This window comes from Python bivittatus, unplaced genomic scaffold (genome assembly GCF_059951505.1).
Source record: "Python bivittatus isolate LINGU-HERP-01145 unplaced genomic scaffold, Pbiv_v1 ctg000850_np1212, whole genome shotgun sequence".
Classification (NCBI taxonomy): Eukaryota; Metazoa; Chordata; class Lepidosauria; order Squamata; family Pythonidae; genus Python; species Python bivittatus.
The window spans coordinates 8,548,316-8,575,570 of record NW_028277112.1 but is presented as its reverse complement, the minus strand read 5'-3'; the positions used below and the strand labels follow the sequence as shown (position 1 = coordinate 8,575,570).

General features: G+C 36.3%; 1 protein-coding gene across 1 annotated transcript in view; it reads left to right on the top strand.

Annotated features, from left to right (window-relative positions):
• HAPLN1 (hyaluronan and proteoglycan link protein 1) overlaps positions 1-26,717 on the top strand; it is a 73,658-nt gene extending 46,941 nt beyond the window's left edge. Inside the window, exons 2-5 of the mRNA XM_088130074.1 lie at positions 4,732-4,856; positions 12,920-13,288; positions 17,872-18,174; positions 23,493-26,717. Of these exons, the coding sequence (XP_087986200.1) occupies positions 4,757-4,856; positions 12,920-13,288; positions 17,872-18,174; positions 23,493-23,782 (1,062 nt within the window). The 5' untranslated portion in view covers positions 4,732-4,756 and the 3' untranslated portion in view covers positions 23,783-26,717. The remainder of the gene's footprint in view (positions 1-4,731; positions 4,857-12,919; positions 13,289-17,871; positions 18,175-23,492) is intronic.
• Positions 26,718-27,255: the final 538 nt, after the last annotated feature.

The window sequence follows — 27,255 nt, the reverse complement described above, 5'->3', positions numbered from 1 at the left end:
CTTCCTTATGAATGGTTCCATGATATTTCAGTACATGAAGCAGTGGGAAAGAAATCTGGTTATGCAAAAGTTAGAGAATAGGAGGAGAACAGTTTAATATGTATTGGAGGCATCAGCTTCCATATAGGAATATGGGGTAAAAAAAGTCAATATGGCAGTCAATGACATCAAAGCCCCACCCTTTTTGTATGTCAAGGTCTTGTGCATGTACAAAGGGGTTGGGCTTCAGTCACACTGTCACAGCTACCATCTTTTTATTTATTTATTTATATTTATATTTCAAATTTAGTCACCATCCATCTCACTCAAGAGACACTCTGGGTGATGACTAAATCTTGCCTTTTTGACACCTCCACCCATCGATGCTAGTAATCAGAGAACAAATATCTGCCCTTAACTTTGGTGAACTGTACAGCCATATCTTTAGCAAAAACCCTATAAGAGCTGAATCTTGTCTTAGGCTGGCAAAGTCTGATGTTGAATTTAAAAAAAGAAAATATATTAGCTTAAAACTACCAGAACAGATGGAGTAAATGGTTTAAAACATAAATTTGATAGTCTCCCCTTTGTTAATTATGCACCCCTGCCCTGTGGAACACCATCACCCCTGAGATTTGCCAGGCCCCTACCCTTCTATCTTTCTGGAGAGCACTCAAGGCCTGGCTTTTCCCCCAAGAGTTGGGATAGGCCAAGGTCAGGGTGAGATGAGAATGTGAGTTGCATCAGGGAAATGTAGTTGTGACGCCAGGTTTTTCTGTTTTGGTTTATTGTTGCTGATTTTATATTGTTTTATTGCTTGTAAGCTGCCCAGAGTTGGTTTTAAGGTGGGTGGCTATACAGATGTTCTAAATAAATAAAATTGTATTGCAACCAGCAATATCATGCTTGCATTTGTTCGTGTTAACTGATCACTGGAAAGCACCAGCTGGCAATTAAATCTACTTATGAAACTTTTTTTCAGATGAAAAAGAAACTCTTCAGCTGTAGCAATTTATTTGGAAAGAGAAAGCTTTGTGAACCATTCTGTAGACTTGCCATAGACTTTAGAAAGCAAGGTATGGCAAATACACAGAATAAATGGTTTTGTACATCTCTACATTTCCTACCCATAATCAGTTCAGTTAGGAAGATTTCTAGTAAACAAGCAGAAATTTATTCAACTCAGTATGTCTTATTAGACTCACAAGACTTATTTTTTATGATGTTCCAGAACCTCATGTATGCTGTTGGCACAAAAACCTGTGAGTGTAATGGAAACTGAGAAGTCTTTCAAATATTGTGTCTGTTGGCAAAGTAAAACCAATTACTTCTGGATAAGCCAATGTACAAATTCAAAAACAGGCTTCTCCTAAAGGGGATAGTGAATCAGAACTCTCTTCTAACAAAGGATACTTTGCAGTGTGCTACCACAAATTTTCCCCGTTGTGTTTCAATTCCCCAGGCTAGCAATCAGTTGAGAATGGGGAATAAATATGATCTGCACTATCTAAAACAAACCACAGTAGTATTAATTGCATCTTTAAAAATTTCTTTTCTTAAGGCAAGTTGTATCCATGTGTTATGTGATATTTATATAACAAAAATGTTATGATCCCTGAGTGAAACCAAAATAAAGCTTACAATGTCTTCTGCAGTGACAAATGCAAGCAGACATTAGGTTGCTCCATTTAAGAGTTGAAGCAAAGGCTTGGATCCTAAAGGCTTATCCAGACTGTCAGACCTCCCTGTCCTGGAAGGTTTTGGAAGGCAGAAATGGAAAATATTGCCCTCTTTTAGTCCATTCAGGACATGTTTTTCTGCTTCACTTCTGAAATAACTTTTCCATGTTTTTGTTGCCTCTAGCCTTCCTGGCCATTTGGAGAAAATGCTTTAGTTTGTTACAGTCTAACCTGAACAGTTTCAATGGCTACTATGCAGAGGCAGGAACACCCCTTCAAATGAATCAGTGTTTCCCACGCTCTGTAATATCTTTCCTATGAATGCTGTAATAGCTCAACGTGTATAATACTTGTCTTGTAAACAGAATCTTGTTGGTTCAAAATCCAGCAGAATTTTTGTTGTTATTATTGTTACTATCCCCCCCCTCCCCCAAGCTTCCTACTTTTCCCATCAGTGCAGTGTTTCATCATATTTTTGTCAGTCACCTAATGCAGAAAGATATCACCCACAGCTCCCAAATAGCCATATGTTATTTGAGTTATTTGGGAGCTAAAGGTGAGGGAGTAAAAAAATAATAATGATGAAATTATGCACTGTTGAAATTATAAAAACAGAGAAATTTTAATTTTAAAAAGACCAAATGAGACCGTAAACGGTGTCTTCCACTGGCTCAAGGAGTCTCCAAATTTTAGGGAATGTATTAAATAGTTTCACCTTCTGTACATCAGGAGAGGAGATATTTATGAAAGATCACAATGCATTGGGAGTGTAGAGTTTAACTATGGTTTATTCAGTAAACCACACATTTATGGCTAATCACGCTGCATGAAGCAGCTAGGTTCATGAAACATGCTAAGTCATTAAGCATGGATTACTAATTACACAACATGTTAAGCCACAAACAAGCAAACCAAGTCTGTGTGGATCAGGTTAATATTGCTACAAAAGGATCAGTTGTGCTGGAGCATCTTTTCCCAAGTGAGCATGTTCTTCAACTTCCAGGATGCTTCAGCCAGCATGGCCACTGCTGAAAATTCTGGGAGTTGAGGTGCACACATGTAGATTAGATTAGATTTTTTTTAATTTCACCTTTATTATTTGTTATAAATAACTCAAGGCGGTGAACATATTTAAATACTCTTTCTTCCTCCTATTTCCCCCTTCCCCACAAAAAACAACCCTGTGAGGTGAGTTGGGCTGAGAGAGAATGACTGGCCCAAAGTCACCCAGCTGGCTTTCATGCCTAAGGCAGGACTAGAACTCACAGTCTCCTAGTTTCTAGCCTGGTACCTTAACCATTTGGAGGGTGCCTGGTTTCAGGAAGGCTGACATAGGGAATATGGTTACAAACTTCTCTGTGTACAAGCCTCCGTGCATGAGGATTCACACATGTAGTTTATTCCATGCCTAGCTGATAAATGTATAAATAGCTCTGCTCAGGATAAATAGTCATACAATATGGCTTATTGAATAAGCTATTTGATCTCCTCTTTCTCTCAAGGCACTGTAGTTAAGTGTTGAGCATGTGTTCATGCCTTGCACCATCTTTCTGCTGCAGTTTTCTTTAAAAAATAGTACCAGCTATTTAGTAAACAGACATCTAATTATTGAATTAGTTCCACACTAGATGAATTGCATTTTGAACTGCCTCACTCTAACCTTGAGAACTAGTTTATCATAGTGGTTAAGGCATCAGGCTAGAAACCGGGAGACTGTGAGTTCTAGTCCTGCCTTAGGCACAAAGCCGGCTGGGTGACCTTGAGCTAATCACTCTCTCTTGGCCCTAGGAAGGAGGCAATGAAACCACTTCCAAAATCTTGCCATGAAAACTGCCAGGACTTGTCCAGGCAGTCGCCAGGAATCAGCTGGACCTGAAAGCACAGGGAAAAAAAAGCCTAACCTTAACCTATAATTTCATTCTGAGATGAGCAATAATTTAGTGTCAGAACAGTGATATTCCTCACAATGTTAGCTCAGTGAATTAGCTCAGTGCCAGAGGTCATTGTGTCCTTTTGCAACAATTTTTGTGCCAACACTGTATGCAAAAACCAACTCATGGTTTCAGCTGAAAAAAAACCAAAAACCTCTGGGTAAGTTATACAACACAGTTGTCTGCATAATCAGAAAATGCTTCTGATTACAAAGTCCTCTGCATTCCAAATTTAAAGAGAATGTAGATCCATGCCACCCCACATCTCACATAAAGTAGTTAAGTATATTTTTCTAAATAAAATCTAGAATTCTTTCTAAACACATTTTGGAAAATAGAGAGACAGCCCAGCTAAAGAAAATGCCAGATTGAATCTCCTGCCTAAGAAATCTTAAATTGTATTCCTTCCTATGGATTCCAGGCCTTCATTTGCTTAATTATTCCTCTGAGGCTGCAGAGTATTATCCTGCAGCTCTCAGCAGCTCTGCTGACTGCAGGGACCCTAACTGACACAACAATTTAATGCGTCAGCATTCTAAATAGAAATGAATAAAAAATCCATCTGGGCAACTGCAGTAGTGGAACATGCAACTCTAACCTGCTTAATGCAGGTTTTCAACATTCCTCTGTAGACTAATCTATAAGATGGTGAGTATGCCTGTAAGAAAGCCTGCCTCTGCAGTCTGCATCTCAGATCAGTTGAAGACCTTGCATTTGTATACTAAGTTAACTAAGGTGCAAAAATGCTCATAAGATGTAAAACGGTATTTATGTTCTGTGTCTAAATACAGTCTGTTATGGTTTAATGGATACAAACAGAATAGTTCAGAATACTTAAACTAAAGTCCACTTAACCTTTAAGAACCACAACCTTTATTTATTTTTATGGTTTGGAAATGACAACTACTCTCTGAATGGACAGAGTTACTCAACAGTATATTTCATCTGGTAGTCAGTTAATTGTACAGCTAACCTCCTGACAAAGAGGACAATCCTAAAGATTTTTTAATTGCCTCTGTAATTTTACAAGCACAAAGCAATGAGCAATGAGAGAAAGATGGAACTCTAACAAACTGTATAAGGCATTACTATTTAAGATTTCCAGATGTCATCAGCTTCTTTGCAATGTGATGCTTTTGCAGTGAAGAAGATTCTTGACTATAAAAGATGAAGAGTCTACTTTTTCTGGTGCTGATTTCTTTTTGCTGGGCTGAGCATCATGCTGCTAACTTCACTCTGGAGCATGATAGAATAATTCACATCCACGGTAAGTAAAAGAAATTCAATGAACAATTGTGATACTGGATTAAAAAGGTTAAAATTTGCTACATTTACAAAAATGATTAGCTAACTTTGCTGCAGGGTTGCATTTTTATAGTGCAGTGCTTTTTAGATTAGAACTGCAGCCTGCAGTTCGGCATACAACCTTTCTGTCATTTTTGTGAAAGAAGACATAGTTACTAAAATCAAATCGCAAGCATGTTAAACACAGCAAGCAAGCGGTTAGGCTATCCGATAGATATCTGCCTACTATTGGAATAAATATGATCTAAAGCCCTTCACCAATAGACCTCCATGGCACAGAAATATGGTAATGATGGATTATTAAAACACAGTGATGCAAAAAAAGAGATCAGCAACAACTTAGACAACATAAAAAGTAGCTTACCTCCCTGGATAAATGTCTCCCCATTGCTTTGATTTCTATGAAATGCTACTTCTTAACATAATTATGCACATCCATTCAAATCCTAAAGCTTATGATTGGCTGTGGAAAGCTTTGAGGCTATAGCAGAATGCAGCTGTTTTTCAGTTCTTGCTTCAGCAATTGAGGATCATCCTGTATGAAGCAAGCCAATACATTTATTTATGCAACAGTGACAGGCAGGATAAATGTCATGTGGCTTCTCTGCTTTGTATATCTTATGTTTTGGCCATTTAAATTATACAGCCTATGGATATGCAGAGTAAAATCTGGAGATTCAGTGCAACTTAGGAAATGCTGGCTGCATTACAACCATTTGCTGTGTTGCACACTGATATCTAGAAAGAACTGTTGACTATCAGAACAGCTTTGGGAGGATCCTAAGAGACCAATAATCTCCCGGAACTAGATCTAGTTTTCCAGGTCAAAACAGAAATGACACAGATTGGAAAATAATGAAAGGTGTAGATTAAAAATGGGTCTCAATGAATTATATTATTTCTGTTTTTGTAGTTATTACCAATCTGATAATACTCTTTTGGACCATAATGTGAGCATTTCTTGTCAACTTTACAAGGAGTGTAAAACATTTTTAAATATCTCATTTTTGGAATTTCATTCTGAAAATGTATGAGTTGTTTCTGACTGTAAAAAATGTAGGAATAAAATATTTAATGTTCTGGAGGACCTTTGATTAAGGTTTGCTTATGAATATGCATTTTAGAAGGATTTTGCCATGTTAATGAGTATCAACAATGTAAGGGTACAGAAAAAAAATTCATGAGAAATGGTGAAGAATTTACCCTAAACTAAGAATGTGGCTATTCAAATACTTAAGAAAGTTCACATAGAATCAGTAAAATATGGCTCAAAAGATATGGCTAGAATTAACTGTTTTGAAGGGAGGTACATAATGATGATGGTGATGGTGATGGTGATGGTGATGGTGATGGTGATGGTGATGGTGATGGGTAGTCTTTAAAGGCAAAATGCCTCCCAGAATAGTTTAACAATTGATTCAATTATTGTGGAGCATTCTCCATTTTCAAACCAACAGCCATTTTTTGTGGATGCTTCAGTCTAGATTTCCCATATTGAACAAAGATTAGATAATCTTCAAGATGCCAGCCAATACTTTAATGCTCGTTAAAAAGCTTATGCATTTCAGGTACAACTGATCATTCATCCACTCCAGAATCAGGCATAAGATAAGAAGTTCAAATATTTTCATATTCAAAACATATATACTGAATAGAGATTCATATATACTGTCACCTGGAATAACTATTACAGCACTTTCTCCAACTTGGCGACCTCAGATGGATTGAACTCAACTCTCATGGTACATGTGGGGCTACTAAAACTTATCACTATTTGTAGCTGTCACCCCTTTGGAGCATTAAGAAATGAATTTCTTTTTACCCTCTTCTATTGTTAGTTGCAATTACTGATAACATTAATTTAATTTGAACTAAGCTCATCTGAATTCTATATCAATAAATAATGAGAAGGTATTTATAGGAGATCATACATGGCAGTAATCTTTACAATAATAATCTATGAACATTATTTGGGGAATTTGTTGCAGGTTGGAGGCATAAAAGTTTGGCACAATTTTTTTCCATCTTGTGACAGAAATGAACAACCCAAGTGAAAGGGCCAAATCAGAATAAAATGACTCACTGGTTCTGTAGCTAATACCAAAGGATTTTTAGTTACAAAACAAAATTTAACACTTATAATCAGAGCAAAGACACCAGCACTTTTTATTCACTTTAGAGCACAAATCACTTAAGATGACACCATTTTGCAAAAGCCAAAATAAGCAGAAATCCAATGATTCATCTTTAACTAAAAAATATGTCCATCAATCAGGAGAAAACATGTATCAACACTATAAATTTGTATGTTGTGTTTGATAAAGTGATTTCTTCCAGTTCGTTGAAAATTTCCACGAGAAGTTCTTAGCCCTTTGGAATAGCAAATTTGTCAAATACTAGGAATCCATTAGAAAAAGGAATTAACTGCAGTCTTCTCCACACATATGTATTTGGAATTATGGTCCATTGAATATTATGAGATTTATTTCCTTGTGTCTTAGTAGGCCACAAGCTAAACATGGACCAACAGGGTGATGCAGCTGTAAAAAAGCAAATGCAATTCTAGGCTGCATCAACAGAAATACAGCATCAAAATCAAAAGAAATCATCATTTTTTTTCTATTCTGTGTTGGTCAGAACATAACTGGAATACATATTCCACATTTTAGAAGGGACACTGATGAACAATGAATGTGTCCAGACAACAGCAGCTTAGATCATAAGGAGTATGGAAAGAAAAATTAAAGAGGTTGAAAGTGTTAAATATATTTTGCCTGGAGAAGAGAAGATTGCTAGGAGACATGATAGCTAACTTCAAGTAGCTGAGAGCTGTCACACAGAAGATGGGGCAGAATTGATCAGAGTTGTTTCAGAAGACAGGACAAGAAAAATGTGTTAAAATAATAACAGAGTAGATTTTGGTTGGAAAATTGCTAAGAGCTGTTCAGATGACAGCTTGGTAGTATTTAAACAAAGACTGTGTGGCCATTTTTCAAAAGTGCTGTAGTAGAATTTCTGCACAGGGCATAAGGTTGGACAAAAGGATTCTTAAGCTCCCTTTCAGACCTTTCATTCTGTGATTCTATGAACTATGCACAAAATATGCAGATGTGTCCCAAGAGGGCACTTGTTTTTCTTTCCTTGCAGAACTGCATTTATTACAATGTGGAACAGGCCTAAATAGTGCTAGGATATGGGAATTCTATTTGTCAAGAAGCAATATGAGTCATAATAATTGCAAATAAGTGGTGTGTGTGTACACATAGACTCATTCATACTGTTGGAATATGCAACAGTTATGGTGAAGTGCCCCACGAGCTAGTAAGAACACCAGGTGGCACTGTTATTTTAGAAAAGTATGTAGAAAGTAGGGATATGACATTATCTGGATCCAGAACAGGAAAGGTGCTTCTAGTCATGGGCATGCTCATTGTTCCTGTCAGCAGCTGCATCTTTTCTCGGCTCACATGGTAGCTTTGTGGTCCCAGGAGAAAGAGTACAAGCCCTGAAAAATGTATGCCTCCTTTAAGGAACTGCTGGCAGGTACAGCAAGATTCTGATGCTGGAGCCAAAGTACTTTTCCCACTTCAGATCCAAATAGCTGCACATTCCTGCTAGAGAAACAGGAATGAGATGAAACACTCAGTTTTTCTGCTTCCTGTAACCACACCCTTCCTGTGTGCCCTTACACATATTTGTGAAGAGAAAAAAAAAGGAAGGAAGGAAGGAAGGAAGGAAGGAAGGAAGGAAGGAAGGAAGGAAGGAAGGAAGGAAGGAAGGAAGGAAGGAAGGAAAGAAAGAAAGAAAGAAAGAAAGAAAGAAAGAAAGAAAGAAAGAAAGAAAGAAAGAAAGAAAGAAAGAAAGAAAGAAAGTCCTCGTTTAGCAACCACAATTGGGACCGGCAACTCGGTTATTCAGTGAAACAGTGACTAAGAGAAACCGCAACTGTGCTTACAATCTTACTTCAGCTTTTCTTCGCTTTATAGATCTACGAAAGTCATAAATGCAAGGATTGGTCTGAAAGTTACTTTTTCATCACCATTGTAACTTCCAATGGTTACTAAACAAGGTAGTCACTAAACAAGGACTACCTGTATTATCACAAATTTTTCATATCAGTTTGTCTCTTCTATGTGTGCATAGTAACATAAGTATCTGGTGACTTGATTTTAAAGCAGTGCAGCAATCCTTGAAGGCTTTAATTTGTCAACGTTCTTATAAAGTACTATACAAGCTATAAAAGGGTCATCCTTAAAGAGTCTTAAAGTCCCATATGGTGAATTATTTCCAGAAAAGTATTTGTATTACTGTACTGTACTGTACTGTACTGCAAAACAAAGGTCATCAAGGGCAAGGTACTATCAAATGCAGGAAGCCATTCTAAACTTTCATAACTTAATTGACAGATACACATCAGGATGCTTTCATCCCTTATTCTCTGTCAAGGCCCTTTTCTGGACAAGTTTTATTGCTTCTTTGGTGTTGCAAAACTCCAATCATTGTGTCTAACTAAATACAGAGCCTTTTTTCTTAACGTCGATTCCACCTCCTTACCACTGTCCCATTGTAAATGAATAAACCTTTCCACCAGTATCGGTTGGAATCCATTTCCAGATAAAACTTTCTACATGCACAATACACAATAGTTCAAGTTAATTACACAATACTACTTATACAGTGTTATACAACAATACTGTTCCAGCTTGCATACAAATTTGACTGAAGGACAGACCTTGGGAACGGAACTCATTCATAAACTGGGAGGTGGGGTTAATAATGATAATTGAAATGAATCACTATTATTACTATTGTTATCTATCTTCACTCATATAGTGAAGATAGAAAGAATAATAAATGCCTTTGTTTGATAATTTCAGGATCTACTAAAGTCATTGTTTTTCATGCATTTAGTCTTCAACATTGCTAATGATAAAAGACAGTTGTATTTCCATCCCAGTTCAGAGTTCTTGCAAAATATGTGAGAAAATAGGATCAGAAAATAGGATCATGCTGACACTGTGGCTGATTGCATGCTCAAATCTGGGAATTCCAGTTTTCCCCAAGGCAGAAATGTATTATATAATATTTATGACTCAGTGAGGCTCTTTGGTCTTCATGATTTTTTAAAAGAATAATTTGCAAGCAAACCTTCAGCACATGTTGAGGTGACCGAGAATCACTGAAACATAATTAGTGGCACAACTGAATCATATACCGGTAAGTGAAAGAAATATATAGAAACTTTAAGAGAAGGAAAGAATCCGTTTTACAGAATATTAATTTAACAAAATAGTTTTCTTCTCCATTTTCCCAGTACATTGCAGTTTGCAAACTAAGGAAATAAGGGATAAATTTGCAAATAATAACTATAATAACAGGGGTGTAAGGGGCTTCTGCAGGGCAGTCAAAAAAGTCAAGATGGTTGTTGTGGCCATATAATTGAAGTCTCACCTCCTTTTACATTACATACACATTTTTAAAAAAGCAGCATTCACTCATGACCATTATCCTGACACACATTGCCACAGATGCACCAATGGATGCTATCATCTATATATTTAAACAATGAAGTATTACACTCATGTAATGTATATAGTGTAGTACATTACACTAATTTCATTGTGGTTCTGACATGTAAACATAAAATGCCAGAAGTTTATCAACCTTTAGTCTAAAATAAATATGTTCATAGTAAATAAATAAATAAATATTAAATCAAAACTTGTCATCTAGCATATTGAAAGCCAATTTAGTGTAGTAGTTAAGGCATCAGACTAGAAACCAGGAGACCATGAGTTCTAATTCCACCTTAGGTATGAAGACAGCTGGGTGACCTTGGGCAGGTCACTGTCTCTCAGCCCTAGGAAGTAGGCAATGGCAAGCCACTTCTGAAAAACCTTGCCAAGAAAACTGCAGGGACTAGTCCAGGCAGTTGCCAGGAGTCAAAAAACTGACTTGAAGGCACCCACACATCCACACACACAAACACACACAAGGGATTCCACTTCCAAGAGTTGATTTCAGGTGTCATGAAAGGGCAGCAAATTCTTAACAAGCAATTTTAATGGTCTAAAACCTTCCTTTTCTTGGAAGGTTGTGGAGAAACTGCAATGGGCCCTGAAGGAAACAAATTATTTGTGCCCAGTCAGGGTTGAGGCTGGTATATAGCACAGAAACTACAGTGGTCACACTTGTGGATGGAGAGAGTGAGATCACGGGAAGGCAAACCTTCTGGTCCTCCTTGATCTCTCAACCATGGTATCCTTTTGGACAGTCTCTGAGGGAATCAAGGAGGGCACTGTTGTACAGTGGTTATCCTTCTTCCTGAAGGGTTGCTTCCAGCCAGTAGTGATGGGAGGGGAGAGATCTGCTCAGAGACCTCTACTTGGTGGAGTCCCTCAGGGATCTATCCTCTCTCCACTCCTTTTAGACACCTACATGAACCTGGGGAGGTTATCTGTTGGTACAGAATTTCATATCACCAGTATGCTGATATTGCCCAGTTATGTATCTTGTCACTATGGTAATGCTAAACCAGTGTCTGGAGGCTATCAGAATCTGGTTAGGAAAGAATATTTATTTATTTATCATATTTGTATGCTGCCATAATCAAAAATGACTTTGAGCAGCTCACATAACATTCAATACAAAACAAATCTCATATAAAATTAAAATTACAACACCATAAAAATAGAAAATAATAAAAGATGGCGGCAACAACTCAAATTAGGGGAATAAAATCCAATTGATCCAATCCTTTCAAGATGGAGTAGCTTTCTATTTGTGGGATTCCTGGGAAATTCTGTCTCTGACTCTGAATAGGGTTATATTCCTGTGTTCAGAGGTAGTCTGCAATTTCAGAGTTCTCCTAGACTCAAAAGTCCTGCTTTGAAAAACAGGTGGCAGTTGTGGCTAAGAGGGTTTTCGCAGAGTTACACCTTGAATGCCAATTATGATTTTTCCCTGACCAGGAAGTCCTGCTCACAGACACTCATGCCCTAGTCACCACCAGTTGGGCTACTATAATATGCACTAAATGGGGCTAGCCTTGAAGAACATTCAGAAGCTACAGTTGGTGGAAAATGTAGCAGCCCAGGCAATGATGAATGTATCTCGATATATTCAGGCAACCTTGCTGATTTAGGAACAGCATTGGTTACCACAGATTTTGGGGTATAATTCAAGGTGCTGGTTGTCACCTTAAATTACACCCATAAATTATTTGGTAACCTATATGGCTCCAGACCTGATTATCTGACGGGCTACCTTTGCCTGTATTTATTGACCATCCAACCACATCAAATTGACTCAGCTTTTTCCAGGTCCTGTCCCTATGCAATTGTCACTGATGGAGCCTTGGAAGCAGGCACCCTTAGTAGCTAGTCGTACACTTCGGGGCTCCTTCCTTGTAGTGATTCAGTCAGCCTCATCTGCCTTAGGCTTCAGGAAATGTTGAAGACCTATATGTTCTGTCTTGCACAGGAGGATGGTATCCTGTAATCTGAAGATGGTTTGTGAGTGTGTGGTATTTTTATCTGTTGGTCCTTATTTTTCTTGTTTTGTTTTGTTTTGTTTTGTTTTGTTTTGTTTATATATATATATATATATATATATATATATATAATATTATAACTTTTAATTATGTATTTCTGATTTTAGTTTGTTGTAAGCCACCCAGAGTCCCCCATTGTGGGGAGATGGGCGGGGACAAGTCTATCAAATAAATAAATAAATAAATAAATAAATAAATAAATAAATAAATAAATAAATAAATATGCATTTGAGGTTTGGGAAAGTTATTTCATATATGTTGACATTGTTAGCCACCTAGATTCTTCATGAATGAGAAGCATAATTGAGAGAGAGAGAGAGAGAGAGAGAGAATAGATAGAAGAGTGTGAGTCATATTGAACATATCCACAGAATTTTACATGTGTAGGAATGTGCCTATTTTCATCTTTGAAACAGTTTAGTGTACTTCAGTCATTCTAATCAATGTTTATTTTCTCTCCAACATGTGATCAGAAAATAGACCTCAGCTTCTTGTGAAAGCAGAGCAAGCTAAAGTCTTCTCAAATCGTGGTGCCAGTGTTACACTGCCATGTAAATTTTACCGTGACAGTACATTACCTGACTCAGGATTCCACAGAGTTCGTGTCAAGTGGACCAAACTCACCTCAGATTACCTCAAAGAAGTGGATGTCTATGTTGAAATGGGCTACCACAAAAAAAGTTATGGAAATTACCAAGGAAGGGTATTCTTGAAGAAAAGCACTGAAAATGATGCCTCTCTTGTAATCTCAAATTTAATGCTGGAGGATTATGGGAAATACAAATGTGAAGTCATTGAAGGTTTAGAAGATGACACAGCTGTTGTAGCTCTAGACTTAGACGGTAAGCATCCTAGCAAAACAGAAATTGTTTAATAAGAATTATTGCTACTACTATTGTTCATATAATATTGCTTTCATATCTTAATATAACAATCTACTCTGTTAGAATCCAGCCAGATTAGACATTTTTCTTGAATTAATAAGAAATATTATATCAATTTAATGGATGAGTTAGGTTTGTTAACCTAAATTTTATTTCTACAGAATTTTTTGAGGGAGCTTTATTTATTGTCATGTTCAAACATTATAAAATAAGTTAATTCAACATAAGAGTTTAGGATAACTAGCTCTACCCCTGACATCATGCAGATGCTACAGGGATGTGTCCATAATATCAGGACAAACCTCATGAAGACAGAAGGCCTTACTTATATGTGAAAGTCTTCATGGAATCGTGATCTGGATGGTGTGGATGCCCGTGTTACTAAATCCAAGGTGTCTTTCCTTCAGGTTTTGTTTGTTTGTTTGTTTAATTCTATTTCAAATTCACCTGACTCCTTAACAAGTCTGGGCAGCATACAGTTAAAGAGAAAAACAGCATATATAGAAGCAATCATAACTGATAAGAAAAACTACCACTAAAAAAACAAAACTATGGGGACTCTGCAAAGCCTAAGAGAACAATGAAGCTTTTTAAAAAAATTCTGAATGTCATTATGGTGAGAGCTATATGAATCTCTGGAGAATGCCATTCCAGAGGGCAGGTGCTGCGACCGAGAAGGCATATTTTCTGGGTCCTGCAAGGTAATACTCTTTAATTGATGGGACCTGAAGCCTGCCCACTCTGAACATACAGATTCTTGAGTTGAGCTTATCAGTATTTTCTTACATAAGCAAAACAATTGTTACTTGAAGTGGATGACCAGTAATAAGGCTAGGTGTCCCTCAAGATTGGTCTTAAGGGACAAAAATATACGTTTCAACCATTTGCTCTTGATCATTGATCACTTTATGTGAAATGGGCGGCTATATAAATATAATAAAGAAATAAAGAAATAAAATAATTCTGTTTGCTATTTATAAATTCACTATATGCCCTAAGTCCATAAACAAGATCAGAAGATATATAAGATCTAGGACTTGCTATACTAGATTTAGTTTGTATAAAGCTGAGAGTCTACAGAAGTGATCAAATATTTTTTTAAATTTACCACACACTAATCTGTCAGCCTCAAACAGCATAACAATAGCAAAATACTCTGGCAATTGATAACCAAAACTTGTGACCCCCCTGAGGATATGTATTCATATTATCAGAACATTGGCAGAAGAATGAATCATAGTTTACTGATAGACTAAATACTAGAATAGACTTTAATGGTTTTAATAGAAAAATTGTTCTCATACTGTATAAGATCAGACTTTGGAAATGGTGTAGATTTATATACTTTGAATTCAGAAGATCCCAGTTTCTGGAATCTCAGGTAGTCCAAACCTTAATTGCTTAATATAGCTTAAGCATAATCTGTAATAAGTGAGAGTGATATATTTTGAAAGAATAAGCAAATTTTCTTTCCAATATTACAGTATTACTAGTTGGAAAAATGCTCGCTTAATTACATTATAGTGGAGAATACAGCAAATTTTACTGTATTTCATGTTGACTGTATAAGAAGTCTGACTTCCTTGTTTAGACAAATACAATTTCTCTATTCTGAAGGCTAGCCTTTTCCTGTTGCACATGGACTTATGGTACAGGAAATTTAAGTCTATATGTAAATGCTGAGTAATTCACCTTAAAATGAATAACTGACTATAGTGTTCAGTAAGAAACTACAGTGTAACAGTTAACATCCTAAACTTGGTTATGATAGAAGACAAAAAATAATCACTGAAAAATTGCACTGATGAAAATATGTTCATCCCCTGCTCCTAAAAATCATAGAAAGCAGGAATTAATACCAGGAAAAAAAACTATATACAGAAGGTGTTAGGAAACGGATGTATCAAAAATTGTCAATCTGTAAAGATTTAGGGAAATGTCAGTATGTAAAGCTGGTAACTTGAGTTTTCAAATGGAACAAAAAGGGAATGACATGATCCTGGGAAAATAACCTTTTCTGTTGGGTGGATCTTCGAAGCTAATAGCCAATGTTCCTCAGCAATCATATCTTGGCAGGATGGCTTTAGATAGGGCAAGAATATATATAAGCCAACTCCTTGGCTAAATAAACTAATATTCATTCTGTAGTGAAAAGCAGATGTTTGGGACTGTGCTCTAGTTAACTTAAGACAGTCTTTCAGTGTCAGAGGGCCTCAGCTTATAAAAACTATTCAAAACAACTGATTGTTACCGTCATTGCTATGCGGTGGACAACTGCAATTAGCCATCCTCTTAAACAATATACTGGGTGATCCTATATGTCAGATTATTTATTGTAATACAGAAAACATTTTCCTATTAAAACTACAAAATGCTACAAAATGCATATATTATTTAATTTGCCAATTTCTTCCCTTTGAGTTATCATACTATATACTCACCTGATATTGAACAAAACTATTTGAGTGCAAGATTTATTTTATTACTGGTACATTTATCATAATATTTAATATTTCCAATGATGGTAATAACATCTTAATAAGGGAAGTATTACAGTTTAACCATCAAGTAAGAACTTGATAGTTTTTTATTGACAGGTTGTAAATAAAAACTTGAACTTTTTTTTTTTTTTAAAGTACATTCTCAGGTTTTTGTTAGCATAATCACCATTTATGTCCTGGCACTGATTGGTAGTATGTATTTCTGAAAGGCATGGCAAAAATGAGAAATTATATTTATAATTTCTAATTATAATTATATATATATTTATATTAGCTAGCTCTAATTGAAATTAAGTGTTATTTAAATTTAGTTGTTCTGGAAGTGACCTATGTAAATATAATTGGGCTTCAGCCTATGCTTATTTGTTTCAAAGCACTAAGATCAGATGCAAACTATATGATCAAATTTACATGATTTTACATTATGGTAAAAAAGCAGCTCTACTATGGAATTGTATGTGTGTGTGTGTGTGTGCACAGTGGGGATGGAACTATAGTGTTTGTAAAAACAGGAGGATCAATCTTCCTACTTCTCCCATTTCTTTTTTTCATTTTGCCCCTCTTACAAATTAACTGGACTGTTTGTCCAAGTCAAACCAAATTAAAACAAAAACAAAAAACTATTCAGCAAATGAATCATTTGCAACAAAGGAGAGCCTTATCAGAGTTCTGTTTACTTGGAAATGAGACATAATTCTGTCAGTAAATGATAGAGTTCTCACAATGTTTCTTATTGGAAATCATGGGACATCTAGAGTTTGGTGGGAAACGACTCATGGATTATAGAAAGCCTACTTTCCGTTACTTACTGTTTTTTTCTGATTTAAACAAAAATGAAATATCTTCCATGATGTTATATCAGAAAAGGTGATTTAGGCTTAAGTCAGAAGAAATGTATACATCTTTAAATCTTTTGGTTGTTCTGACTTATGGCTTTTTTATACTGGATGGACCTGATGGAACAGCCTGAGTTTGAATGGGAAGGGGAAATTTGTTGGCTGGAGAATGTACTGAGTACTGATTTCTTTTCAGCATTTATATCCTGCTTTTCCTCCATTCTGTTTCTTAAATTAAACATCTTATTTCAGAGGAAAAAAAATCAATTTTAAGAAGGGAATGGAAGCTTTACACACATACCGGGCCAGTGTCAACAATCTCCACTGTTTGATTTGATCTGGTAGAGTTTCCAGTGTTACTGTATTCATAGGGCCTTCTCACTTACAAAATATGGGAAAGAATTAAATTTCAGGTAGAGCCAATAGCTACTGTTGTATTTTCTCTTGTGGCTATAGCATTAAAGATAAAACCAAATTTAAGTTATGCCTTATTTGATAGCTTCTCATTTCAATCTACATCAAATGACAAATTTTCTGGCTGACCATAAGGTTCATGTGCCAACATCAAACAATCCATTTTCCTGCTTGCTCTTTTGAACAGGTGTGCTAGTAATGAGGCAGTGAAGCCAAAATAATGTTGTCTGATAGGTGAAAGCCCACATTTGATATTGGATGAAGAACTGGTGGCATTCCAGCAGGAAAGAGTGAACTTTGATTTGTGGTCTAAAGAGACAGTCAGACAAAACTCTTAGACTAAACAGTTCACTTGTTGTCAGGCAGCATTCCCAAATAAAAATTTAACAGATTGCTGTTTTGGTGATATGTACAAATAACCTCTCCACTCACTCTTCCATCTATTCTAACTATATACATGTAAATAAAGAATCATTTTTGGAATGCCTTTCAGATTGGGGGAGCACCACTTATTTTTTTCAGCTTCCATCTGTAAATGAGCTTCCTCATTTTCAGCAGTGCTGTGATATAAGTAGGGGCAGACCAACATTTTTGCACTAATTTTGTTTTCAGACAAAAGAGTAGAAAAAATGTGCCACTGAAAATAAGCAAGTTTGCTGCTGAATTTAGGTGGCACCATCTGAACATAGTGCAAAATGAAGGCTTAAAGGCTCAGGCATCCTGCCAGCTCTGGGTTGCCCTTCCTTGATTTATATAGTCAGTCATCTTTTCCTCTTGTTCTCTCTTTTAGGCATTGTATTCCCTTACTTCCCACGAATGGGTCGTTATAATTTAAATTTCTATGAGGCTCAGCAAGCCTGCCTCGACCAAGATGCAGTTATAGCTTCATTTGACCAGTTATATGAAGCATGGAGGTCGGGACTGGACTGGTGCAACGCGGGCTGGCTCAGTGATGGGTCAGTACAATATCCAATTAGAAATCCCAGGGAGCCTTGTGGTGGGAAGAACACAGTGCCTGGAGTCCGGAATTATGGCTTCTCAAATAAAGAACAAAGCAGATATGACGTCTTTTGTTTTACCTCTCATTTTACTGGTAAGGAACTTAACTCCTTGGAAGTTCTCTGGAGTGAAAAGTAACACTCAGTATTAGTTTTTATTTATTTCAGAAGGAATCATAACTGAGATGTTCAGTGTGTGTTTTACGTGCAAAAAGTCCCAGATTCGATTTCAGTTCAAATTCAGTTCAATTCATCAATCCCTCTATTTAAAATGATCAAGTATTAGGTAATGGGAAACACTGAAGAGCTTCTATTAAAATAGGAGAAGGCAACTTTTTGAACATATCTGGAATTTTAATATGTTAATAATGCTCTCACAAAATGGCTGCCATTGTGGGATGACTGATCACAAAACAGCCATTTACCAAGAAGACATACCAATAAGGTTGTTCACAGCTATATCCTGTAATCCCCCAAGATGTTGTCCATTTCTCAGCTTCTCTTTGTCTCTTTTCCAAGGCAGGTGGGCACATTTCCAAACAAAGCAATGGGCTGAAGCCTTACTCAACTGTTATTTTTTTAAAGAATCCCACAGGAGGCAGAGATCTTCTTTGAAAGAAGGATGAAGCTGAACGCTGATTCTTTGCTTCTTTCTGATTTAGAAAGACATGCAGTCTGAGCTCTAGCATCTGTGGCTAATTCTTCATATGTCACTCCTAAAATGTCTGAAGAAAAATGAGTGACAGAGCCTTTAAATACTGCAGAATTATTTTTTCTCCCTGGTCAGTTCTGTGAAGTTCACATATTCCACAATTTTGGGGGAAGAGATCAGAGGATGCAGACATTTTGCTTCTGTGTTATGCATTGTCCAGCATTTTTGCTCTCTGGCTAATAAAATTTGCTTGGTATGACTAGGAGCAGTTTGGGGACTGATGCTTGATATGAAACCTCATTATATCATACTTGAAAAAGTTCCTCTAAAACCATTTATAGAAATCTAGATGCAACAGGGTTGAGCCGAAAGTTAGTCCTAAATGAAAATTGTTGACTCAAAATTTAAATGTAGGCTAGAAATGGAGAAAAAGTTGCATTTTAAACAGAAAACAATGTTGAATGAAAGAAAACAATACCACCATCTCTGGAGAAATTAACTGAAAAACACTTCTCTGCACGAGAGAGAAATCAAGAAAGCTCACAGGGCAGACTGTTCCTTTTAGCAGAAGCTTGGCCGACTCAGAACCAGGCCTCTCATATGCATCCTAATTTGTATGCTTCTTGAAGAGCAGATGTTTGGCTTGTAGCCCACAAACAAAGGGATGCTCCCTTGCTCTGCATACACATGCTCTGAGTATTCACAATAAAATGTATTTGCCTTAGAACATGAGAAGAGTAAACATTGCTATTCATTGGGCAATCCTGACGTATGCATTTCCAAAACAAATAGGCTTTAAACATTGTACAAATGTTTACCTGATCCAGATCCAGCTATTTTAGTTCCATAAGTGGCTGACTGAATTGAGGCAAATAAATCTTGTGCCATTTAAGCATTATCTGCAATTTGTGGAAAATGAATAAATAAACACAATGTGTTCCAAAGAGACTAACCACTATTTATAATGAAAATTCCATTTCCCTTAAGCCCTATCATTCCATCCCCACATAAATAAAACTGCTAAATACCCAGATATGCTCACACATAATCGGGGTTTGGGGAAGGGGCTTCATACTAGAGATATGACTTCAACTTGCCTTTTCCTGAAAGTTTATTGAATCTGCTTCCTGGATGAAGGGATATCCCAGACACATCTTCAGAATTCACACACAGCCTAAATCCAATCCTCTTTTTAAAAATTGTACCTTGTATTTGTACCTTTTTATTGAAAATGATGGAGAGTACAGTATAGGATTTATTGCAATAAACTTGAAGGTCCAAACCAGAATTATTTAGATTAGAGACATAGGATTGTCCAATGTGAATGAAGTATTCATATATTAAGGACAGTGTAAAAAGCCATGTAGAAGCACCTTGAGCAGTTATATTGTCATATTAAATTCATGGGTAATGAAATAAACCATTTAAACATTAATATATGAAGTGAAGAGCCATTTCTGCTGATTTAAGTCTGTTATTGCCCTTGTTCCTTCTCTGGTATGCTAATGGCTGATAGAATTGATATTGGATATATAATTAGAACTGTTTATATGCAGTTTCACATATATTCCTACAGTGAATTTCAGCTATGTAAGGACTCAACATTCTCTTTAACACAATAGCGTTTTATGTATAACTTCTTACCCTTCTCCATAAGTGTATTAGAAAATTTAATCATGTCAATAGAAGAGTTGTGCAAATATAAATCATATTTAATTGTATCATAAGCAAATATAGTTCTGTCAACAAAAGATAATAGAATTAGGCCAACATAGTGTTTTCTGGACAATTGTAATTCAAGAGTTGGATCAAAATCCAGCAGAAGGATCAAGATGTTACTATTTAACAAATTACATAACATGTACTCGCCTCCCTCTTTTTACCAATAAAGGAATTGAGTGGAGTTGGTACAACTATAGACAGATGGGAAAAGTTGCACTCTCTCCCCATTTCCAAATTCTCCTATGCATGGGAGTTTTAAAAAAAGAAAATAAATCTTAATTGATATATTTGAATATCAGTTAAATTATTGATCAAGCAAAACAGAAAGCAACAAATATATTTTATGAATTATATGGTGCTCGTTGCATGTTGCATTGAAATTGTTCTAAATAGCAGTAAGTGGTCCTCACTACTAGTTTATAGCTATATAGGTAAGTAAAGCTCCAAAAATTATTAAATGGCAATATTAGAGTTATTCTTCATAAGGTGACTTATAGAAAGACTGAAGTTTTTTTCCCTCAAATTTTAGGAAATAACTATAATAAGAATCATTTGGAGCTGATGTGTGTGTGTGTGTGTGTACACCCACACATATATACACCCATGCACACACACACAAATACATAAATATATGCATATTGTTGTTGTTGTTCAGTCATTAAGTCGTGTCTGACTCTTCGTGACCCCATGAACCATATTGCGCCAGGCCTTCCTGTCCTTCACTGCCTCCCTGAGTTTGCTCAGTTTCATGCTCATTGCTTCAGTGATGCTATCTAACCATCTCATCCTCTGCTGTCCTCTTCTTCTTTTGCCTTCAATCTTTCCCAGCATCGGGGTCTTCTCCAAAGAGATCTCTCTTCGCATTAGGGGACCAAAGTATCTGAGCTTGAGCTTCATTATTGATCCTTCCAATGGGCAATCAGGGTTGATTTCCTTTAAGATTGACTGGTTTGACCTCCTAGCAGTCCAGGGGACTCTCAAGAGTCTTCTCCAGCACCACAGTTCAAAGGCATCAATTCTTCGGCGCTCAGCCTTCTTTATGGTACAGCTCTCACAGCCATACATTACTACCGGAAAAACCATAGCTTTGACTATGCGGATCTTTGTCGGCAAGGTGACATCTCTGCTTTTTAATATGCTATCTAGGCTTGCCATAGCTTTCCTCCCAAGGAGCAAGCGTCTTTTAATTTCATGGCTGCAGTCTCCATCTGTGGTGTTCTTGGAGCCCAAATAAATGAAGTCTGTTACTGCTTCCATTTCTACCCCTTCTATTTGCCAGGAATTGATGGGGCCAGATGCCATGTTCTTAGTTTTTTTAATGTTGAGTTTCTTTGAGTACTAAATGTTGAGTACTAAATATTCCTTTCATATCTCTTTCTTGTAGAGATCTCTAGTCTTCCCCATTCTATTGTTTTCCTCGATTTCTTTGCATTGTTCATTTAAGAAGGCCTTCTTATCTCTCCTTGCTATTCTCTGGAAATCTGCATTCAGTTGGTTATATCTTTCCCTTTCACCCTTGCTTTTCGCATTCCTTCTTTCCACAGCTATTTGTAAAGCCTCATCAGACAGCCATTTTGCTTTCTTGCATTTCTTTTTCTTTGGGATGGTTTTAGTTGCTGCCTCCTGTATAATGTTACGGACCTCCGTCCATAGTTCTTCAGGCACTCTGTCTACCAAATCTAATCCTCTAAATCTATTCATCACCTTCACTGTGTACTCACAAGGAATATGATCTAAGTCATACCTGAGTGGTCTAGTGGTTTTCTCTACATTCTTCCATTTAAGCCTAAATTTTGCAGTAAGAAGCTCATGATTTGAGCCACAGTCAGCTCCTGGTCTTGTTTTTGCTGTCTGTATAGAGCTTCTCCATCTTTGGCTGCAAAGTATATAATCAATCTGGTTTCGGTATTGACCATCTGGTGATGTCCATGTGTAAAGTCGTCTCTTGTGTTGTTGGAAAAGAGTGTTTGCTATGACTAGCTTGTTCTCTTGACAGAACTCTATTAGCCTTTGCCCTGCTTCATTTTGTACTCCAAGGCCAAACTTGCCTGTTATTCCGATTACTCCTTGACTTCCTACTTTAGCATTCCAATCCCCTATGATGAAAAGGACATCTTTTTTTGGTGCCAGTTCTAGAAGGTGTTGTAGGTCTTCATAGAAGCGGTCAACTTCAGCTTCTTCAGCATCAGTGGTTGGGGGATAGACTTGGATGACTGTGATATTGAATGGTTTGCCTTGGATATGCACTGAGATCATTCTGTCGTTTTTGAGGTTGTAACCCATTACTGCCTTTCCCACTCTTATTGACTATGAGTGCAACTCCATTTCTTCTAACGGTTTCTTGCCCACAGTAGTAGATATAATGGTCACCCGAATTAAATTCACCCATTCCCGTCCATTTCAGTTCGCTGATTCCCAAGATGTCAATGTTCAATCTTGTCATCTCATGTTTAACCACATCCAGCTTGCCTTGGTTCATAGATCTTACATTCCAGGTTCCTATACAATATTGTTCTTTACAGCATCGGACCTTCTTTTCGCTTCCAGATACATCCACAGCTGAACGTCCTTTCGGCTTTGGCCCAGCCGCTTCACTCTTTCTGGAGCTACTTGGAATTGCCCTCCGCTCTTCCCCAGTAGCATATTGGACACCTTCCGACCTGAGAGACTCATCTTCCGGTGTCATATCTTTTAGCCTTTTGACATTGTCCATGGGGTTTTCTTGGCAAGGATACTGGAGTGGGTTGCCATTTCCTTCTCCAGTGGACCACATTTTGTCAGAACTCTCTGTCATGACCTGTCCGTCTTGGGTGGCCCTGCACGGTATAGCTCATGGCTTCACTGAGTTACGCAAGCCCCTTCAGCATGACAATGCAGTGATCCATGAAGGGGACATGCATATACATACGCACATATATGCAGAGATTCAGATAGATATGTAATATAAATATATGGTAGACTTTTCCATGAATCATTAAAATGTATTTTAATTACATAAATGTTTTTCATATGCATGATAACCTTTTTGTATTCCATTAGGCCGTTTTTATTACCTAATACATCCGACCAAGTTGACCTATGATGAAGCAGTGCAAGCCTGCCTCAATGACGGTGCGCAGATTGCTAAAGTGGGCCACATGTTTGCAGCCTGGAAACTCCTAGGATATGACCGCTGTGATGCTGGCTGGCTGGCTGATGGCAGCGTCCGATATCCCATCTCCAAGCCAAGGAAACGCTGTAGCCCTAACGAAGCAGCGGTGCGATTTGTGGGCTTTCCAGATAAAAAGCACAAGCTATATGGTGTCTACTGCTTCAAGCCATACCAGTGAATGGATCTATAGCACAACAGTGTCCAGTCCATCAAGAACATGTGAAGGATTTTGTTTCAATATGAACTTATGCAAATTACCAAAACTGTGATAAATCTTTTTTTTTTTAACTTACTGTAAGGAGTCATTTCATAAAAACAACCCATACATTTGTTTGGTTATTAGTGTTTCTTTTTTTAAAAAAATCATTCAATAGATATTTTAAATTAATATAATTTAAAGAAAGTTCTAGGTAAGGAAGTTCTTGAAATGTAACTCTTTAAGCTACATAATTCCAACCAAACATATTTTTCTTGAATGGGGCATGCAATAGCTTGATGATTGCTAGGACTCAGTTAAGGAATGTAAGGCTTATCAAAGGATAAAGTTTACATATTTGCATCATATTAAAATATACCAGAGAATAATGATTGAGATCTGATCTTATGAACTATATTCATCTTTTATTAACTGCCATTCCATGAGGTTTTGTGAGCAGTTAAAAAACAAAGATGTGAATGCTATTTAAAGCAACAGTGTTTTATGAAGTCTTCAGCATAAAAAAATGTTTCACTATTTCAAACCATGCCTTTTAGCAAACTCTGGTAAAGAATTCTGTAACATTCCATCAAGCACAGTTAAATCTTCTGAACATATTCCTGGTTTTCTTATGTATGCAGTAGAAAATGTGTGTATGAATAATTAAAGAGTGGAGCCAATTTTCTTCTTAATACAAACTAAATATGCCTGAAATGTATTGCCTTACTTTGAATAGTTTTATGAACTTTTATATTACTGCAGCTGTTGTTTTAATTTTAAAATCCATTTTGCTAAGCAGCATTTAGCTTTTTCTCAGGGCAGTTATCTGTAAATGAACTGCTGGACAGAAACACACACACGTATTAAATATAGCATCTTGATTTCATCGTAGCTTTTAAGTATTATTGCCTTTATAAATGAAAATTTTAAATATTTAAAATTTCTTGTTTTGGTTGCGTATGTCCAAGATAAACATTTGAATTCTGAAACATATTCTCTCCTCTATAAATAAAAGGAAGATATTTTTTTTATTCTGCTTAGGAAAGGGAGACATATTTTAATACTGAGTGCTCTTGATAAAGTCAGAGCTGTTCATTTATTTTAATGGAGACACCAACTCCCCTGTATGCAACCTATTATGCCTAGTATGGTTCATTTGCTTGTGAGCAATGATACATTTTGTGCATATTGGAGCTCTTGTGTCCCCAAGATAATATGATTAGTTGTAGCTACATTTTACATGGGATTATTTGGTCACTATCAGGGTTTTTTAATATTTTCCCAGATTATTTTCTACAATACCAAAATATGCTGAGTTTTGTATAGGACAAATGACCTGTTAACCTTCTTCAGCCTAGTGCTCCCAGATATGTGGAATTTCGTGTGGCCGTGATCCTTGGGAACTATGAGAGTTTAATTCTAAAACATCAGGAATGCACATGATAGTGCTGGTGGAAAATAAAGGCAACAAAATAAGCACTGGGTGGAACTGCTTAGAATTGTATTTATCAGAATGGCTCTGAAAAAACAAACATTAGACTATGATTAAGTTATGTTTAAAACAATGAAAGAAATTACAGATAGTGTAGGTCTTGCTGTGATTTACAGTGTAGTCTTAGGTTGTATTTGTGGGATTTGTTCCAATGACCATAAATGTCTTTATTTGGACTGGAATCACGGAATCATATTGTCAATAGTTACATCTGTTTCATATGTATTTCTGGACCATAATTCCAGCAAGAAGAAAACCTTGTAACAATATGTTTGTGGTGTTGTCTATGTAGCACAATATTATAATTAACCAACTGATGTGATCTTGACTGCTTTCAGAGGATTGTGCTCCAGGGGACAGATAAAATGTCATAGGATTAGGAAGTGTTCTCCCACATCAGATGCTAAACAATTGTTATATTCTATGCAAAATGTTGAGGAGTAGTAGGTTCCCATTTCAACATTCCTGAACAATCAGTTTACTGTATAAATAAAATAGAGGGAGCAAGAAATAAGATATCTTATGCCCATGCATTGGTTAAAATACATTGCAAAAGGAAACATTGATATGATTCTGCAAACATGTAAATGAATATCTGTAAAGCAGAATGTTTACTAAAGATGGAAAATAAATGAAGACATTTTCAGGTGTGAACTGTTCATAGAAGAATAGTAGAATGATAATATATTGGTTTACTCCAAACAAGATTGGCTACTTTAGAATCCCAAAGGTTGAAGGAAATTTCATAACCATCTACAGGATTTATTGAGTAAAGGAACGTGAGATACATAAGACTAGATGCGTGATGCACCTATTTGCTACTTTAGAGGACCCAGTGGCCTAATTCTGGACACGCTTTGCAAATGTTCAGATTTTTTGCATTGCCTAATGGCTTTTTCTTTTGCAGAACAAGCAACAAAAATATGAGAGGCTAAGAGTGGATGGGGCAACCTCAGCTAGGCTTTGTGGTAGGCCAAGTAACAAGCTATAATAGCAAAGGAAGACCTCATAGTTTGGTAGTGCAAATTACTACAAATGATTTGCGCTTTCAAACTTGAGGGCTTTCAAATGTACTCCTCTGTTGACTGGGAATCATCTAGAGTGTAGGATGTAAACACTCATTCATGCAGTTTACTGTACTAGTACATTCAAGATGAAGGACAGATATAATGGGGTTTTTTAAAATTATTATTATCATGCTTGTTGACTTCAAGTATCTGAAGAAGGAATAAAGGAATATTTATATTTTCCATTAACTGTAATGTGATCAAGTGATATTCCACTTTAAGACAAAACTTGTACTTCACAGCTGCTTTTCTGGAGATAGCAGACAGATATTTGAAAATAAATAATTAAATCTGCTTCCAGAAAAGTTGGTGTGTCCATCTACTAAGTGATATAGATGTATTAGAAATGTATTATAGTAGGAGAGTATTTTATTGCCATTCAAATATAAAGTAATTTTGAAAAAACATTCAATATCAATTGTATCTTTATATAATATGATGTTCACATGAGTGGAAAAAAGGGTCCTGGACAGCAGTATTTTTAACTAATTGTACTTATATTGTACTTGCATCTGATATTCTCTTCAAATGTTGCCATCAGTTTTGAATATAGTGAAAAATCCTGTCTTGGTCATGCAATGGAACAGAAGAGTTTATTGCTTACCATTATTTCGCTATACAATCTTTTTTTTAAAAAAAATCTTGCTTTGAAACTGAACAGGTTTTAATTCTGCCATTTCTTCACAAAGGACTTTTTTTTCCTAATTTTTCAGCTTTTCATACTAATGATGAAAATGCAAAGATAAATATCTATTTTGTAATTAATTTTTAAAAATACAATATTATAAATAGGGCTTCTAAAATTTATCTAGCTATTCAACGTGCATGTGTGGATAAGAATGAAAAAAACCAATAGATAGCAGTATATTTCTTATTTTAAGATTTTTTTTTTTTTC